The sequence below is a fragment of the Peromyscus maniculatus genome, chromosome 14, assembly GCF_049852395.1.
Source record: "Peromyscus maniculatus bairdii isolate BWxNUB_F1_BW_parent chromosome 14, HU_Pman_BW_mat_3.1, whole genome shotgun sequence".
Taxonomy (NCBI): domain Eukaryota; kingdom Metazoa; phylum Chordata; class Mammalia; order Rodentia; family Cricetidae; genus Peromyscus; species Peromyscus maniculatus.
In genome coordinates this window covers 57,396,888-57,415,184 of record NC_134865.1, presented here as the reverse complement: position 1 = coordinate 57,415,184, position 18,297 = coordinate 57,396,888, and the positions used below count along the sequence as shown (strand labels likewise).

General features: G+C 46.6%; 1 protein-coding gene across 6 annotated transcripts in view; it reads left to right on the top strand.

The window, feature by feature from the left end:
- Window positions 1-16,948, top strand: part of Arel1 (apoptosis resistant E3 ubiquitin protein ligase 1) — a 51,127-nt gene extending 34,179 nt beyond the window's left edge. For 4 of the 6 annotated variants that reach the window (XM_006982843.4, XM_006982844.4, XM_076551075.1 and 1 more), the window contains 15 exons: window positions 967-1,136; window positions 1,320-1,500; window positions 1,692-1,939; window positions 3,982-4,059; window positions 5,322-5,463; window positions 5,564-5,685; window positions 6,941-7,016; window positions 7,400-7,509; window positions 8,400-8,579; window positions 9,002-9,127; window positions 10,516-10,645; window positions 10,729-10,787; window positions 13,714-13,803; window positions 14,214-14,389; window positions 14,496-16,948. In XM_006982843.4, coding sequence (XP_006982905.1) covers window positions 967-1,136; window positions 1,320-1,500; window positions 1,692-1,939; window positions 3,982-4,059; window positions 5,322-5,463; window positions 5,564-5,685; window positions 6,941-7,016; window positions 7,400-7,509; window positions 8,400-8,579; window positions 9,002-9,127; window positions 10,516-10,645; window positions 10,729-10,787; window positions 13,714-13,803; window positions 14,214-14,389; window positions 14,496-14,598 — 1,991 coding nt within the window. In that variant the 3' untranslated portion in view covers window positions 14,599-16,948. The remainder of the gene's footprint in view (window positions 1-966; window positions 1,137-1,319; window positions 1,501-1,691; window positions 1,940-3,981; window positions 4,060-5,321; window positions 5,464-5,563; window positions 5,686-6,940; window positions 7,017-7,399; window positions 7,510-8,399; window positions 8,580-9,001; window positions 9,128-10,515; window positions 10,646-10,728; window positions 10,788-13,713; window positions 13,804-14,213; window positions 14,390-14,495) is intronic. The other 2 variants (XR_013044416.1, XR_013044415.1) reach the window with 1 other exon arrangement.
- The last annotated feature ends 1,349 nt before the right edge of the window (window positions 16,949-18,297 follow it).

Below are 18,297 nucleotides of genomic sequence, written 5' to 3'. Positions count from 1 at the left end.
GTTAGCACTTCCTCTGTGTTGACTCTTCTAATTCACAAGCACGCTGTATTTTATTTATTTGAATGTCCTTACACCCATGCACAAGGGATAGCACTCATTGGACTCGGTGGGTTAAAAAGGGAAGACATGAAGTTGGGAGGGGCATGTGATGTGATGGGTAGGGATGGGTTGGGGAGGGTATGGATGAATATAACCAAAATATATTGTATGCATGTATGAAATTCTTAAAGAATAAATTGTATATTTTTAAAATCCGTTTTCTTTGTTTGCAGCATTAGTAGTGCTCAATATACAGTTGTTGTATGTGTTTTGTTAGATTTGCACCTCTTTCATGCCCTATAGTTTTAGTTTTGCCATTGTTCAGTGCTTCTTTTTTATTTGTATGTGTGTAGGAGTGTGGATACATTCAAATGACAGGCAGGTCTGAACATAGAGATTAGAAGACAACTTTGTTGTCCTCTGAACAATTTTTCCCCTCCTTCCCCCTTTGCGTGAGCTCTGGGAATCAGCGTTAGGTCCCCATGCCTGCAGAGCATGCACCTTTACCTGCCAGCCTATCTCACTAGCCCTGGCTGTCCTGGAACACCCTCTGCAGTCCAGGCTGGCCTTGAGCTCAGACCTCTGCCTGCCTCTGCCTCCCGAGTGCTGGGGTTAAAGAGTGTGTCACCACACCTGACTTGAGCACTTACTTGTGAGGTCCACCTCGAAGACTCTCTGGGAAATTGTAGCACTCACTTGTGAGGTCCACCTCGAAGGCTCTCTGGGAAATTGTAGCACTGTATTTGTGTCTTTAGTTCTGGCTTCTTCAGATTCTTTCCCCATTTTGTTTGGTGTAGAAAATGGTTAAAAATAACAAGAAAAATAAAAACATACCCCAAAGCAACAACAGAAAACAAGTCCCCACAGTTCATTTCTGTAAATCTGTTTTCTTTCTTGGTCTTCATTGTCTTTCATTGTCTGTTTCAGGAATGGTGGTTCCTTCCAAAACCAAAATTGTGTGCCATTTTTCTACTCTTGTGTTGACCTGTGGTCAGCCACACACTCTGCAAATAGTGCCCCGAGATGAGTACGACAACCCAACCAACAACTCCACATCCCTGAGAGATGAGCACAACTATGGCTTGTCCATCCATGAGGTGAGAGCCGCCTTCTCTTTCCATGTGCAAGAAAGCTAGGGTCTGTTATGTTCACCCCAGCTCTTGTCTCCCCCCCGACTTCTGAGCCGTCTTGTCCATGTAGGAAGCGTGAGGATAGATTACAGGAGCCGTAGGAGGGAGAGTCCTTGGGAAGCATGTCAAGTCACTCTTTACTTCCTGTAGCTCGGCGCTCAAGAAGGAGAGAATAATGAAGTCTCATTTGAGAAGTCGGTGACATCCAACCGGCAGACATGCCAGGTGTTCCTGCGGCTCACCCTTCATTCTCGAGGTTGCTTCCATGCCTGCATCTCATACCAGAACCAGCCCATCAATAATGGCGAATTTGACATTATAGTCCTGAGTGGTGAGTTGAAAGCTGTGCCCTGGTCCTTTCCCAGCCGCTTCTTCCCCTTCTGTCTGTTCTCCGACCCACCCCACAGACATTTGATATTTGAGCATATCTTACTTACTGCCCGGTAGTACACTGAGTGACCATCAGTAGGTTAGTTTGTCCTCTCTTGATTCCTACTTCAAACTTTGTTCTTTGTACTTCAGAGAATGAGAAGAATATTGTTGAACGAAATGTGTCCACCTCAGGAGTGAGCATTTACTTTGAGGCTTACCTTTATAACACCAACAGCTGCACAAGCACACCGTGGCACCTTCCTCCCATGCACATGAGCTCCTCTCAGCGCCGGCCCTCCACCGCTATTGAGGAGGACGAAGAAGACTCACCCTCAGAGTGCCACACCCCCGAGAAGGTGAAGAAACCCAAGAAGGTGTACTGCTATGTGTCACCAAAGGTTGGCGCCCCTTTTCTTGCCTAAATCCCCTACCCAAGTCTGTATACCACTGACATCCAGTGACAGACACCATAAAGTGGAGTCTGAGTGCCCCAGTCTGTATACCACTGACATCCAGTGACAGACACCATAAAGTGGAGTCTGAGTGCCCCAGTCTGTATACCACTGACATCCAGTGACAGACACCATAAAGTGGAGTCGGAGTGCCCCAGTCTGTATACCACTGACATCCAGTGACAGACACCATAAAGTGGAGTCGGAGTGCCCCAGTCTGTATACCACTGACATCCAGTGACAGACACCATAAAGTGGAGTCTGAGTGTCCGAGTCTGTATACCACTGACATCCAGTGACAGACACCATAAAGTGGAGTCTGAGTGTCCCGGTCTGTATACCACTGACATCCAGTGACAGAACCATAAAGTGGAGTCTGAGTGTCCCAGTCTGTATACCACTGACATCCAGTGACAGACACCATAAAGTGGAGTCGGAGTGCCTTGCAGAGTTTCTGAGACACTAAGAGAGGCTTCCCAATGTTGGGTGCCCTCTGCTGCTGCAGGGGTTCGCTTTGTACGAGGGCAGATCTCTGCCAGACTGTGTCTCTCAGCGCCGTTGAGTTCCTGAACATTCTATCCTCTGAGTGCTCTGGGGAAGACTGTCTAAGGTGGAGCTCTCAGGACTGTTAAGAAGGCTACTTTTTTTTTTTTTTTTTTGATCATTTAGAAGTCCTCAGTGGGATCAGAATCACTGTTGGCCCACTGTGCTGTATTGCAACAATTTGATCTTTCATTCTGTGATGATGTGAAACCACATTAAATGGTTGTCAATACCAGGCTTCAAGACTGTAAGGAAGAGCTTGGCAGAGACAGGAGGGTGAACTTCCCAAGCCCTAGAGCTCAGGGCGCCTTGTTAGAGGCTTTCTTTTGGCTGTCTTTTCTTCTTCATCCAGTCCTCACAAGAATGAGACTATTGGAACATCCTATTACACCCTTTAATCTCATAATCAAAGCTGGGCTCAAATTCTCTTGTGCTTTCCACTGTTCTTCTGTGTGCCATCTTTGTTTACAAATCTAGCTTTCATGTGTAGTGGAGGGGTGGCACGGAGGGAACTGAGCGGGGTGAAACATTGCAGAGAATCGGCACTGAATCAGTCATTGTTAAAACCGGCCAACTGTTTCCTCCTTTAGTGTGGTTGGACGTTTCCTGTAATGAGCATTGGTCTTTAAGTCATGAGGGAAAATGTCGGGACTGGGGTGTAGTTCGGTGCTAGAACATGCCTACGGCATGTGAGGGGCAGTCCCAAGCACTGAAAAAAGGGAAAAGGTATGACACACATTCAGATGAAACAAACAAACAAACCTTGCACTGTCTTTCCTCCTTTTCTAAACAGCATAAGAAGAACCTTCTTTGTCCTCATAATTAGGTATTTAGATGCCCTTTTGTGTAAGATCCCCACTGTTTCTCTCCAGCCTTCTTCCTGACTCCCCATCCGTGCCTAGTCCTTAGTACCATCCAAATAGGAAGAAAGGGCCAGGCATGGTGGCTCGCATCTATAATCTCGGTACTCAGGAAGCTGAAACAAGGTCACTGTGACATGGAGGCCAGCCTGAGCTGTCATGAGTCCCAGTATAGCCTGGGCTAGGGAGTCAAACCTTCTCAGACCAAACCACAGCAAACCCACGTCAAATGGGGGGAGCAGTGGGTGCGGCTCCTGCATGTGGGCTTGGGGAGTCACGAGCAGCAGCAGGCAGAGGGAGGGAGGGTCCTGCTTGTTCCAAGGTGAAGTGGTTGAAGCTCGTAAGGTGAGGACCAATTCCAAGCATCCCAAAATGAGAGTCAGACCTGAGTGTTGAGATGATGACCCGTGTCTGTGGAACTGGACTGTCAGGGTTTAGTTTACCTTACAGATATATTTATTTTAGTTCTGACTAATTATCCTTTTGTTATTATGAAAAATAAAGACACGACCTTGGTGTTTGCCTTGTAACACCCAAACAGGGCTCTCTTCTTTATCACCCACTTCATTTTCTGTTGGTCCCCAGCAATTCTCCGTGAAGGAATTCTACCTGAAAATCATCCCCTGGCGCCTCTACACCTTCCGAGTGTGCCCTGGAACAAAGGTAAGTTGAACTTTAGGGCTACCTCCTGCTGAGCAGGCCTCAACTTTGGGGTGGTCAGACTTTTTTTTTTTTTTTTTTTTTTTTGAGTGCTTTCATTGTTTCTGAAAGTTCTCTCTCCATTCATTTCCAAACCAAGAAGTTATCCCTCATTAAATGCCCTGAGTATTCAGGGAGTGTGCTGTGGAAACTGAGTACTGCCTAGTTTGCACCAGTAGCGATTTAGAGTGCTCTCTCTCCAGTGCCTTCTGTCCTCAGCGGCCTTTCAAAGGTGTGGTCGCTCTGCTCACCTGCGCTCTGCTCACCTGCGCTCTGTTCACCTGCTAGCTCTGCTGCTGAAGCTTGTTCTACGAGGAGTGTTCTCATGTTTTAAAATTTTTCTCTTTTTTATATTTGTAGTTGTGTTTTTTAATTGTTCTGGGCCTAAATCTAAGCTTTGCCCCAGAGGCTTGGGTATATCGTTAATGAAGATCACTTTCTCCAGGCATTTTGGAATAGCAGTTGTTCCTTCTTCAACTTTAGATGGAAGGTCTACAGTGTTGCCCAGGATCCTTACTTAAAGGCAGTTTTTTCTATGACTCAAATAAGTTCAGTGAGAACTTGAAAAGGGACCAGCAAGATGGCCCAGTGGGTGAAAGTCCTTGTCAACCAAACCTGACCACCTGAGTCGATCTCCAGAACCCGCGTAAAGAGCCGAATGTGGTGGCATGTGACCCCAGTGCTCTGTGGCAAGATGGGAGGCAGGGACAGGAGAATCACTTGGGTGCTCAAAGGCCAAGCAGCCTGGAGTATTTAGCAAGTCAGAACCAACCAACTCCTGAAAACTATACCCCTTACACAGCATGGGTACACACACTAAAAACAACAGAGACACACAGATCTGTACATTGTAGAGCATCGGGAAGGGCTGGTGAGATGGCTCAGCAGCTAGATGTGCAAGCCAGGTCTAGTGGCCAGAGTTCATCCTCCAGACCCATGTGGTGGCAGAAGAGAACCATGCCTGCAGGCTGGCCTCTGACCCTGTGTGCTGTGTGGCACATGCACCTGTACACATACACATACACACACACACACACACACACACACACACACACCCCAAATAAAGGTATGAGATAACTGAGATAGACTTCTGGCAGTACTTATTTACAAAAAACAGTAGTGCCTTGTTTTTGTTGTTTGTGTAGCACAGTAAGCATTTGAAAGGCTTTGTTGGGATTAAGGGATTGATAGGTGAACTTAACCACTTCCTAAATTTTCTTTGCTAGTTTTCATATCTTGGCCCTGATCCTGTTCACAAGCTCCTCACACTGGTGGTGGATGATGGTATTCAGCCTCCTGTGGAGCTCAGCTGCAAGGAAAGGAACATTCTAGCTGCCACTTTCATCCGCTCCCTGCACAAGAACATTGGTAAGGGTGGGGAGGCAGTGGACCACGAGGACAGAGAGCTGGAGAGCAATGCTCCTCCGCATGTTTGTAATAAGTCGTAATGAACCTTGCTGCTCCTCAGGAGGCTCGGAGACCTTTCAAGACAAGGTGAACTTTTTCCAACGAGAGCTTCGGCAGGTACATGTGAAGAGACCTCATTCCAAAGTCACCCTGAAGGTCAGCAGACACGCCTTGTTGGAATCGGTAAGTAAAGTCTCATCTTTATATGCGAGTTCTCCAGCTAAGGACCTCTTCAGTATTTGACTGTATTCTGCAGTGCATCCTTTTAATGAACCATAAACCTCTCCCTTTAAACATATTAGAGACTTACTTGCTCTTTCATTGTATATACTTGATTATCCTGGGTTGGGGCCACTGTGTTGGAAACATGCAGCGGAGGGGAGACTCAGGACACAGCAGTTTTCCGGTCTGTGCTGACGTAGTTCCTGGACAGTGTAGGGTGGAGGTAGTGGTTAGAGAGGCGGCCTGTTAGTCACCCCTGGGGTAGAAGGAAGAAGTCATTCTTGTTGTCACTGTGGGCTGCTAGACATGGAACACCTGATGAGTGTGTGTCTCCACCACACAGACATTGGCATGGTCTGACATTCCCCAAGAGTGAGAAGGCTTGGTGCCTGTCCAGAAAGTGTCTGTGCTGTTTGGCTCTGCTAGGTGTGCCTGGAAAGCCCCTTCTCAGCCACACTCCATGTGCATGGCTCCCTCCCTGTGTGGGCCTTGCCTGGTGGTGGATAAAGATAGCTAGTGAATAGTCTGTACTTGACTGAACACCAAGGCTCCTTCAGCTCTTTTGTTTACAGCTTATCACTTACTTGAATCTTTTTAAAGAAGACTTTTCTGTAAGGGGTTTTTCATTAATAAAGTGAAGTTTATAAAAGAAGAAAGAGAAAAAAATTAACTATCAAATTCCAAATTAAATGGTTTTGTGTGTGTATGTGTGTGTTTGTGTGTTTTATTTTTTCTCCAGTGAGAAGCTGTCACAGTGTAGACCAGGCTGGCCTTGAACTTGTAGTCTTCCTGCTTCAGCCTCATGTTTGCTGGGATCATCGGGGTTTGTTTCTATATTTAGATTTTTTTTTTTAGTTTTGAATTTCTCCTGGAGATTTGTGTATTTACATATAAGATGATGTCACTAGAGTCGGGCAGTGGTGGCAAAGCCTTTAATCCCAGCACTCAGGAGGCAGAGCCAGGTGGATCTCTGTGAGTTCGAGGCCAGGCTGGGCTACAGAGTGAGTTCCAGGAAAGGTGTGAAGCTGCACAGAGAAACCCTGTCTGGGGGTTGGGGGGGGGAAAAAAGATGATGTTACTGAAGCGTACTTATGTGTCATACATCACCTGCATGTAGTGCTTGCCTTAGGGGGCAGTGGTGGTGCTCTCGGGTTGGTCTTCAGCAGCTGAGGGATGCTAGCCAGTGTTCTGACAGCTTCCTTCCTCTCTGTCTTAGTCTTTGAAGGCCACTCGGAACTTTTCCATCTCAGATTGGAGCAAGAACTTTGAAGTGGTTTTCCAGGATGAAGAAGGTTGGTTTTGAAATTTCATTTTACCATTTTAATTCTGCTTCCCACTCCCACACTCTTCAAAAAATCCCAAACAGCCCCTCCACCCCCAAAAGACCCCGCTTCTGTGAGTCAGGGAAGAAGGCCTGGCTGCATGGCGTGGTGGAGCGTGGAGAGCGGACATGTGGGTGAGCTCTTAGAGTTCCTGTGAGCTTAGTGACCAGGATACCTTGAGTTCTCCCGAAGGAAGGAGGGGTCCAGAAACTGCCCACCATGCAGGCGAGCTGCAGTGAAGAGCCAGGAGTTGAACAGAAGGGGTGTGAGCCTGTTAAGTGGTCACTAAAGGAAGGGAAGTAGCGGAGGTGGTGGAAACCAGCCTCACTTTTAATCTCCATTATACTTTTCAGCTTTGGATTGGGGAGGGCCTCGGCGGGAATGGTTTGAGCTGATCTGCAAAGCCCTGTTTGACACCACCAGTCAGCTCTTCACCCGGTTCAGCGACAACAACCAAGCGCTGGTGAGTGTGCCTTGGGGGGGGGGGGAACCAGTGAGTGTGCCTTCCCTGGGGGGGGGGGGGCGGGAACCAAACCGAGTACACAGAGCTTCACACAGCTGACCTGGGAGTCTGCACGACTTGTGTTTTGCTCTTAATTTGCTGTGAGTAATGAGCTAATCAAGTTGCCTCCCTTTTATTTGGCTCCATTATTTCATGTGTAAATAGGAAAAAATAGATAGTTGTGCATTTGGCTAAGAGCATTATACTGTAATGGCTACTTCACTCATTTATAATGATGAAGCTATTTTCTAAAGAAAGATGCCTGTATTAGATCTTTGACTAGAGGGGTCAGAAGTAGAGCACCTGACTGTGGTTCAATAAAGTTCTCATTTAGGGACAAGGCATCATGTCCCCTGTCCTCAACAAACTAATGGAAGGTTCTTGAGCAGCCATCCTCCAGTCACTTTCCATTACTCAGTTGTCTGCTCTGTGATCCTTAAACTGAAATTTTATTCCCTTGGTGGAGGATATGAGCCCGATTGCCGTTGCTGTGATAAATGCCTGAGACAATGAGCATATAAAGAGAAAATATCATCTCGCTGCAGAGTTTTAGAAGTTCCAGTCCCTGGTTGGTCTACTCCGTTGCTTTGGTCTGTGGTGAGGCAGCATATTGTAGTGGCAGAGTATGACAAGATTGTCCACCTCAGGGCTGGGGCATGGAGGAGAGAAGGCCGCCAGGCAGCTCTCTTCCAGGGCGTACCCCAGGAACCTGAGCCCCGTCGATGGCACTCTGGGCACCTTTGGGACCTTCCAGGTCCAAACTGTAGTACATTGCATTGGGAGGGAGGGTCTTTCCAGAACTAGGATGGATGGAAAATGGTCCAAGACTTTTCCATTTCTTTCTTTGACAGGTGCATCCTAACCCTAATCGTCCGGCTCACCTGCGCTTGAAGATGTATGAGTTTGCAGGGCGGCTGGTGGGCAAGTGTTTGTATGAGTCCTCTCTAGGAGGAGCTTATAAGCAATTGGTCCGTGCCCGTTTCACTCGGTCTTTCCTGGCCCAAATCATTGGACTCCGTATGCATTACAAGGTAAGATCTTAGGTGTGCATTTCCACTAAGACAGTCTGGCCATTGCCTCTGGAATCTTTCCATATGAGCTGATTTTCTAAAGTATTTTTTTCCCTTTTACTTATTTGTTTAAAATATTTGTTTATTTTTATTCTGTCTATATATATGTTTTGCCTGCATGTATGTACATACATGATGCATCCCTAGTGCCCACAGAGTCAGAAGAAGGTGTTGGATCCCCTGGAACTAGAATAACATGATTGTGAGCCTCTATGTGGGTGCTGGGAACTGAAGCCAGGTCCTCTGGAAGAGCAGCCAGTGCTCTTCCAGCCCCCTGGCCTGATTATTTTTAAGATTGAAGATGTAAGTGATGTGAAGCAGTTAAAATTTCATTGGTGGTAAAAGAGTTCATGTGCTTCTTCTGTGTCTGCCTTTCTCCTCAGTACTTTGAAACAGACGACCCGGAATTCTACAAGTCCAAAGTTTGCTTTATCCTCAACAATGACATGAGTGAGATGGAGCTGGTCTTTGCAGAAGAAAAATATAACAAATCAGGTCAACTGGATAAGGTGATAAAGACCATGAGGAGTTATGGGTCCCCTACGCCCGTGGCCCCTCTAAAGCACTTGGGAGACATGTGCAGGCAGGCAGATCTCTAAGTTTGAGGCCAGATTGGTCTACATAGAGAGACCCTGTCTCAAAAACAAAACAAAACAAACAAAAAAACCCAGAACTAAACACTACTGAAAATGATTGGAATGCCAGTTTTCTGTCTTTGTTCTAGTGAGGTCTGTACCTGGCTTCCTGAGCTGGTGTATCAAAGCTGCAAGTGAACAGAACCTTAGGTCACAGTCCTTGGCCCTGGGGACAGTAACAGGTTATTCACCAGCGGGATTCTCGGTAGATTAAGGGGATTCTCAGTAGATTAAGACAGTAGAACTTTTTTATATAATTGTAGATACTATATTACTGCTATATTTTGGTGTGTTTTTTGTGAATAAACATTTCTAGCTGTGGCCTAAAAAATGTTGTTAAGATTTATTGTTCACATCAATGCAATTAAAATGGAGGCGTTCATTCCTTTATGGAAACAACTCTGGTTTCCATACACAGGATCTCCAGGTCATTGTTTTCACTACTTGGGACTTCCTCAAGTGCCCCTCCATTGTTGTTTATTGGTGTGGGTGTGTGTGTGTGTTTACTAATTCTGTTGGTGACTCAAGAAGCTTGAGCTGGGTGGTGGTGGCCTTAATCCCAGCACTTGAAAGGCAGAGGCAGGCAGATCTCTGTGAGTTCGAGGCCAGCCTGGTCTCAAAGCGAATTCCAGGAAAGGCGCGAAGCTACACAGAGAAACCCTGTCTTGAAAAACCAAAAAAAAAAAAAAAAAAAAAAAAAAGGAGAAGAAGCAGCTTGTTCAGCTTTTCTTTGCAGAGACAAATGGAGGAACAAATAGTTAACAGACTGAAGTTCTGTTAGTAGCAAGTTAGTATCGTGGCTGGAGTTTGGAAGCCAGATTTACCCGTCTGCATCCATTGTTCTTTCCATTTGTGTGCTTGGGAGACAGAAGAATGTGTGGGAACAACTGTTTCCGTCTCAGAATTTCAGAGCTGTGAAAGAGCTTCTTTGAGCAAAGGTCGTCAGTGGGCTAGCTGTAGGAGATGGATTAAACTATTGCTAACAAACAAACATCACATCTTCCTGTGGCATCACCACTGCTCCACTGCGTGGGAGCAGACCTCGTTTAACACCCGCTTTAGAAATCAGCTAGCAGAGTGTGGAAGAAGCGGTGTAAGCCCTGAAGGTTAGTGTCAAAAGGTAGATCAAGTGTGTTAGGAAGCCAAATGCAGATTAGGAGCTTGAGGGAGTCCAGTTCCGCTGCTTGTAGGACACGCCAGGCTGAAACATCTTACAGTTTCCTAGCCACAAACCTCTCCTTGTCTTTTGCCTCCTGTTTCAGGTTGTAGAACTCATGACAGGTGGAGCTCAAACCCCAGTCACCAATGCAAATAAAATCTTCTACTTGAACTTGCTAGCCCAGTATCGGCTGGCCAGTCAAGTGAAAGAGGAGGTGGAGCATTTCCTAAAAGGTGGGACCCTGTCTCCTTCTGCTGAAGTTGTCTGCGTCGTCATGGTTGCCGGCCTGGCTTTAACTTGGATACTCTTGTTTCAGGCTTGAATGAGTTGGTTCCTGAGAACCTCTTGGCTATTTTTGACGAGAATGAGCTTGAGGTAAGGGTTCGAACCTATTTTGTTGTGTGTTATTTTTCATTTACTAGTGTGGAGGGGCACACCAGTGGCATGTCACACCTGTGGAGATCGCAGAGCCCCTTGTAGACTGACTTCTCTCCGCCCACCACGTGAGTCTGGGGTGGACACAAGCGGTCAGGCTTGATTGGTAGCACGTTTTTTACCTTCCGAGCGTCTCACCAGCCCCACGCCTGCGGTTCTCAGAGCACACCTTATGGGCTCCTGATGGCTGTTAGAGGTGTGGCAGGAAAGCCCGCCCTTTCTTTTGGGGGGCTAAAGGGTGGGACAGAGTCTCACTGTGTAGCCAGAAAGTTTTTTACTATGCAAAAGTTGGATTCACCTTTTAAAATTTTTTATTTTATTATATGTGTGTGAGTCTTTAGCCTGTATGTATGTCTGTGTACCACATGTGTGCCTGGTTCCTGCAGAGCCAAAAGAGGGTGTTGGATCCCTTGGAATTTGAGTTACAGACAGTTGTGAGGTGCCATGTGGATGCTGGAAATAGAACCCAGGTCCTGTGGAAGAGCGGTCAGTGCTCTTAACCGCTGAGCCTCTCCAGCCTGTGTCCACTTTTGTTAATCTTCTGTTCATTGACCTGTTCTTCAGCTTTTAAAAATTAGAATGTCAAAAGTCAGAAAGTGTCAAGTGTCTATGAAGAGTGGTAGTTAATATTTATCCATTAACTACTGTTGATATTAATTGATTAGTAAGGAGTATTGACATCATGTGCAGTCTTCATAATGTCTTATGACATTTAAGGGGATTATAGAATGTATGTGTTCAGGTATATGTGAACTATGAATTGTGTACTAAGATACCAGAGAAATAGCAGTGAAGAAGACAGTCTCTTCTGGACTATATGCTAGTGAAAGATGGGATTACAGTTAGGGTTTTGACCATAACCACTGTGTGTGTGTGTGTGTGTGTGTGTGTGTGTGTGTGTGTGTGTGTGTTTATATATCTGTAGTAACTGTGTTACTATTTTACATTTTGTATCAATTAAAAGCTAACTATAAGATAATAGATACTGGGGCTGGAGAGATGGCTCAGAGGTTAAGAGCACTGGCTGTTCTTCCAGAGGTCCTGAGTTCAATTCCCAGTAACCACATGATGGTCACAACCATCTGTAATGAAATCTGGTGCCCTCTTCTGGCCTGCAGGGATGTAGGCAGAACACTATATGCATAATAAATATTAGAAAAAAAAGAAAAAAGTACATACCATTTTTATAGTTGGCTAAATTAAAGTCCTTATGAGTCAAGAACAAAACAAAGTGGTGGTGGGGGGGGGGAGCTGGAGAGATGGCTCAGCAGTTAAGAGCACTGGCCATTCTTCCAGAGGACCTAGGTTCAATTCCCAGCACCCACATGGCAGCTAACTCCAGTTCCAGGGGATCCGACACCCTCACACAGACATACATGCAGGCAAAACACTAATACACATGACATAAGAATAAATAAAGTTAAAAAACAACAACAGCAGAAAACAAAGTCAGTTTGTCTTTTCCTGCTGTTGCTCCTCACAGATGATACATACAGTAAAGTTATCATTTTTAACTTCCCATAGCTTTTATGAGGAGTTCCTTTCTGCAAACTGTTTCCTGTTAGAAATCTTTTCCCAGCACTTAGGAGGCAGAGGCATGAGGATCCATTCCAGGCCAGCCTGGTCTACAGAGAGAGTTCCTGGACAGCCTGGGCTACAGAGAGACCCTGTCTTGAAAAACAAACAAAACAACAAAAAGATCAAATTCCTTTAACGTTGTAAGGAAAACAACTAGTGTGAGTGTCAGGTGATGTTGTGTAATTCTTCTTCTTGTTAGCTGAACTGTCAGAGAACAGTCAGAGCCTTCCATTATTCTATTACTTTTTGTGCTTTGAGATATAAAATCCAAACAAGGAATTCTCAGTCTCAGATTTCTAATAGCCCTCTTACCCAGTGCTGGTATTTGGGACACTGGAGTGTTTTGTTTTTTCATGAGCATTGGTAACAGCATATAAAGGAAAGCTGCAGTCTGCTGGTCGCTCCTTAGCCTGCTCCTAGTTACTCATCAGCTTGGCATGGTCTCGAAACAAAGCTTCCAGGGCTCCGTTGGCCCTCTTTTGTCTCTTTATTAAGAGATCTCATTCCTTATAGTTATTGGAAGGATACTCAGAGTCTGCTAAGTAACGTGTTGGATCTTGAACCAAATTAGGACATCAACAAGATGTTTAGGGCTCTGATGTCATTAATGTTTTCTCTCTCTCTCTCTCTCTCTCTCTCTCTCTCTCTCTCTCTCTCTCTCTCTCTCTGCATACCTTTTAACTTATCTGTTCAACTGGAAGCAGAGCTAAAGGGAAGTAGTGAAAGTTCAGTCCACCAAAGGAGAATGGATAGATCCTGAGAGAAAACACTCATGAACGGGGCTGGGGATTTTCATCAAAGGGAAGGACTTGCCTTTTTTCCTTGGCATTCCTTTGCTAGAACATATACTTACCAGAAACACCTTTTCAGTTACATAAGCTTCTAATCCAGCTCTAGAGATAGGGATGCAGTAGACCCAGGGCTCAGCTACAAGCACATCTGTCTGCCTTTCTTTGTAACCAAGTCTGTGACACAGGCAGATCCAGGGCCCACAGCCCCTAGCAGCTGTACCAGAGGCCAGAGCGGTCCTAGGGACCCCAGGGAAGACACTGCCCACCACCTGCCAAACCCCTTTAAGCCTGTCCAACAACCCTAGACTGCATCTACCCCTGGGCCCCATATCCAGGCCTTTTTTTTAAAGACCACACTGCTTAGGAATCATTGGCCGATTGCAGTTTACTCTGTGATCTCACCTTCTGTCTTTCTCTTGGCGTTCCTTTTATTCTGCATTTCCATGTCAATAAGGTAACTGACTAGTGTGTCTTTGTCCTTCTGTCTGTCTTTTTAGCTGCTGATGTGTGGTACTGGAGACATCAGTGTAGCTGACTTCAAAGCCCATGCTGTAGTGGTTGATGGCTCCTGGCATTTCAGAGAAAAGGTAATGGGCTAAACTTTCCACAGTTGGATTGGTATCATCTTGTGAGGAAAGGTTTTAGAAGGAAAAATTAGAGAAGTCAAAGAAGTTGACATGTTGACTGGCACAAAGGTGATACATGTGCGGAAAAGAGGTGGTTATCCAAGCTGAAAGGAGCCTGGGTCCCCAAACTGTTACATTGACTGCCACTGGGGCAGTAAATGGGAAATGCAAGTAAACAGAGCCAAGCAATCAATTGGTGATTGCTCATCTGACCCTGTGACGATGTACATTCTTACCAAGGTTCATGCCTCATAGAACTGTAAATGGGAGCATGTGCCTATCCAGAGTATCCTGTTCCTTCCATAAGGATCACATCCTTAGGATCAAATGCTGCACACCATGTGTGACTATAGCCTTGTACTTCCTGCCAGGTCATGAGGTGGTTTTGGACTGTGGTTTCCAGTCTGACCCAGGAGGAATTGGCTCGGCTACTTCAGTTCACAACAGGCTCCTCCCAGCTTCCGCCTGGAGGCTTTGCTGCCCTCTGTCCCTCATTTCAGATCATCGCTGCTCCGACCCACAGTACTCTTCCTACCGCACACACATGGTAGGTGTCTGGCTGCCCAATGCATCCCTGGTGGGAGAGTCTCTTTCTAGCCCTTGCTCAGGTTTCTTGTAGTGTGAATTAATCATTTTCCTCCTTGTTCTTCCAGTTTTAACCAACTGTGCCTCCCTACATATGACTCATATGAAGAGGTCCACAGGATGCTGCAGCTGGCCATCAGTGAGGGTTGCGAGGGCTTTGGCATGCTCTGACACTCCTCTGTCACCTGCTTGGCTCATACTCTCTAGAGCATCTGGGCACATGTTACCAAGCATAACCACTGACCTTAACGCACATACCCATTAGCCAGGAGAGACTGCATGCTCCCTCGTGTCTGGAGTATTCTGCCATCTACGAGCATTGTTCTTACCTCACCCACTCTGTGTCCACATTTACCACAGGCCATTTGGGCACATGGTACCTATCTGAACAGCACTCAGTCATGAGAAAAGGACCATGCTGCTGTCATTTCATTTGGTCCTTTGAAGATCTCTGTAGCTGGATCTGCCTCAGTGGCTGGGAGAGATGGATGACATGGAGGACTCAATTCTGTTGGAAAGCTGGCATGCTGAGATCCTTAAGCACTGTCTTGTTCTGGCACCCTCTGCTCTTTGGAAATACTCTACTTGATCTCACTACTTGACTAGACTGGTACATGATCCCTTCTCCTGGACAACCCATCACCTCTTCTCGTCAGTAGCCCAGAGAAGCACAGAGAGAAAGTGGCCGGCACTGACGGGGACTGATGGTACTTCAGGTCTCTGTGGTAACAACTGGAGAAGACACTCCTTGGGGGCATTTTTGAAGATGATTATCACTCCATAAAGAATGTGCTAAGCTTTCTCCTGAGCTTGAGCCGATGAGAAAAGCAGTGAGAAGAATGTAAAGGGGTGGCTGTGCTGTGGCCTCCAATGCTGGCTGCGCTTCTCTCGGGGAAGGGCCGTGTGCATCCATGTGGATGGCTTGAAGACTACTGATGCTTTTCTCTGAGCTTGTTGTTTGCACTGAAGGATGGCGCGGCATGACCACTGGTCTCCAGTTTATGTGGTCTGTTAAGAGCTGTCTTTAACACTCCGCTGGAAGAATTTGGGGAGCAAAGGACCGGGACAGTAAACATAGCTTGCCAACTCTTTGGTGGTGGTCTCTGGTAGCACTGAGGCAGAAGAGCTGTCATCACAGGTCCTGGGTCAGGCCCCTGGGGATAGACGTGGTGGTGATCCAGCAGCAGTCAATACCTAGCAATTCCAGGTACTTGGTTTCATCAGTTTCAGGAAGGGGAATCAGGAGGGAGGAAGCTATATTGGGTTCACCATTATGTGTGATCGAAGAGAACTTGTCAGTCTCTTGGAAGATGATAACATCTCTTTTCATTAGTGTTTGAATGAAAACAACATAAGGCTCAAGATCACATGGACTTCCCAGTTTCTGTCTTTAATAAGGCTTTGCTACAAGCTCCCACTTCTGATGAGGTACTCACTCAGAATATTACAAGCCATCTTCATTGCCAAAACCAGCCGGTACACAGAATCCCGAGGCAAGGCAGTTCTTAGGACTTGGCCTCCTGGAAGTATGTCTGAGCTCTCCTGTTCCCAGGGATCATGAGAAACAAGCCCTCCTGAGCTGCTAGATTCCTACCTGACCTCCTTGGCAGTCATTATTTGTCCTTTGTTGGCGTGGGCGCTGACCTCACTTCTTGGGGTTTAGGACCTGGCATCAGGGCCTCTACACCCCAGGATCCTCCCTGCCACATGGTCACTGCTCTCCTCAGGGACCAGGACAAGGTGCTGCTGCTTGCCCACACTTTCCCCGTGGAACGTGTCCAAGCTAGTTTAGCCATCCCCCTGCTGCCTGCCTCTCGGCTCCTCTGGGGCTTCCAGCTGGGGTACATGGGCTGGCTTGGCTCTTTGGGGCAATCGTTCCTGTCCTGGATTCTGTAATCCTGGCTCCAGCACCCCTCTAGAGATTACCAGGGGGTGGAGTTTATATTCTTGGCTAGACCTATCCTTTTAGGCTCTAGTTATAGCACTTTTTCAGTCTCCTAGGCACTGGCAGCCCAGCCGGGGCAGCTGGCCCAGGGTGGTCTGTAGGCACCAGAGTCTCTAACAACAACCAACCCTTTAGTACTGTGTGATTTTCTATTCCAGTGTACTCTCTCCTGACTATTCAGAAGCAGTTTTGCTCTCTTTTGCAGTTTCTTTTACCTTTTTTTTCTAAAACTGCTTTGGCACTAGCCAGTGTGGGAAAGACATACAGACTGTTGGAGAGAGAAAAAAAAATGTGTTATTTCTTGGGCAATTTTCTATTCCTAGTCCTTATTTAGCCAGTTCTTCTGTTAATGCCTTGTGGCATAGGCCCTTGGGAGGCTAGCTGCTCCCCTGGCTTTTGGCTTTTCAGTGTCCTTGAAGGAGACAAGTCATGAAATGAAGACCAAGAGGATGTCGGTGTGGTTCTAGAAAGTTGGCAGAGACCGAACTCTGCTGCACATTGTCAGGCCCGGTCTGGACGTCTGCAGCTGGAGATGTAAATATTTTGTACAGTAAATAAAACACCTACAGGAAGCGAGCCCTGAGTGACTGTTTGAGTGGGGGTGGGCGGAGCTGAACTTCAATGGCAGATGGGGAGGAAAATGTTCAGAGAGGCTTCTCTGTGTTACTGGTGACTCCCCTGGAAGCAGGAGCAGTCTGCTGTGGAGAGTGTGTGCACTTGGAAGCCTGGCTATAGATACCAACCCAGTGGGAAAGGCTTTGTGCTCAGGGCCTAAAGAGAAAGCTACTTTGATATGAGCAAAGGAAATCTATTATAATCTTTAAACATTAATTTGTTGTTTTCTGTATCAGAAAGTCAATAGTTAAAAGAGGGGGCTAGGCAGGTGACGGTGGCGCATGATTTTAATCCCTGCACTCTGGAGGCAGAGCCGGGTGGATCTCTGTGAGTTCAAGGCCAGCCTGGTCTACAGATCAAGATCCAGGACAGCCACCAAAGCTACACAGAGAAACCCTGAAAAAAAGGATGGCGGGGTTGGGTAGAGAGATGGCTCAGTAGTTAGGGATGCTTGCTGTTCTTACACAGGACCTGGCTTTGGTTCCTGGCGCCTACGCTGGGCGGCTTATAACCACCTGTAGCTCCAGTTCCTGGGGATCCAGGAACCCAGGATGTCTGCAGGCATCTGCACAAACATGGTGCACAGGGCACGCACATTTAGAAAAATAATCTTAAAAGTTAAAGCAAGGTGGATGTGGTAGTTCATGTCTGTAGTCCCAGCTACTTGGGTGGCTGGGCTAGGAGGATCACTTGAGCCCAGGAGTGTGAGAACAGCCTGAGTAACACAGGGAGACCTTGCCTCATAAAACAAAACCCTTTCAATGGCAAACAACAAGGCCCCAAACAGAATAGTGAAAGAGGAAGGATACAGCGCCAAGTCACCCGCCCTCCAGAGGTAAGCACTGTTAGCACGGCTGCTCTCGGATGTTCGTAGTTACATATTTAGCTGCCACCATCCTCCTTGTGTATTTTCCTTGGGTCATCACGGCTGGTGTTACGAATCCTCTGAGACCATCTTGGTCCCATGAGAATCCAGCCCAGACTCCTGGTGCTGAACCTGATGAATCGTATGTTCTGAGACTGCTCCGTTGGATGCTCCCTGGCATTTATGACCTGTTTGTGGTCTGATCTGACATGACCGTAATTCTCTGTGACAGTCAGTGGGATATTATGAAGTAGCATGTAAGTATGGTATTGATGACTCAGCAGTTGGTTATCCCCAAACGCATCAGCTGGGCTGCTGTTTCTGACTCGGTAGCCTTTTTTTTTTTTTTTTTAATTTGAGACAGGCTGGCCTAGAATTCACAGGTTCTCCTGCCTCTCCCTCCTGAATGCTAGGAATAAAGGTGTACGCCACTATGCTTGGCTCC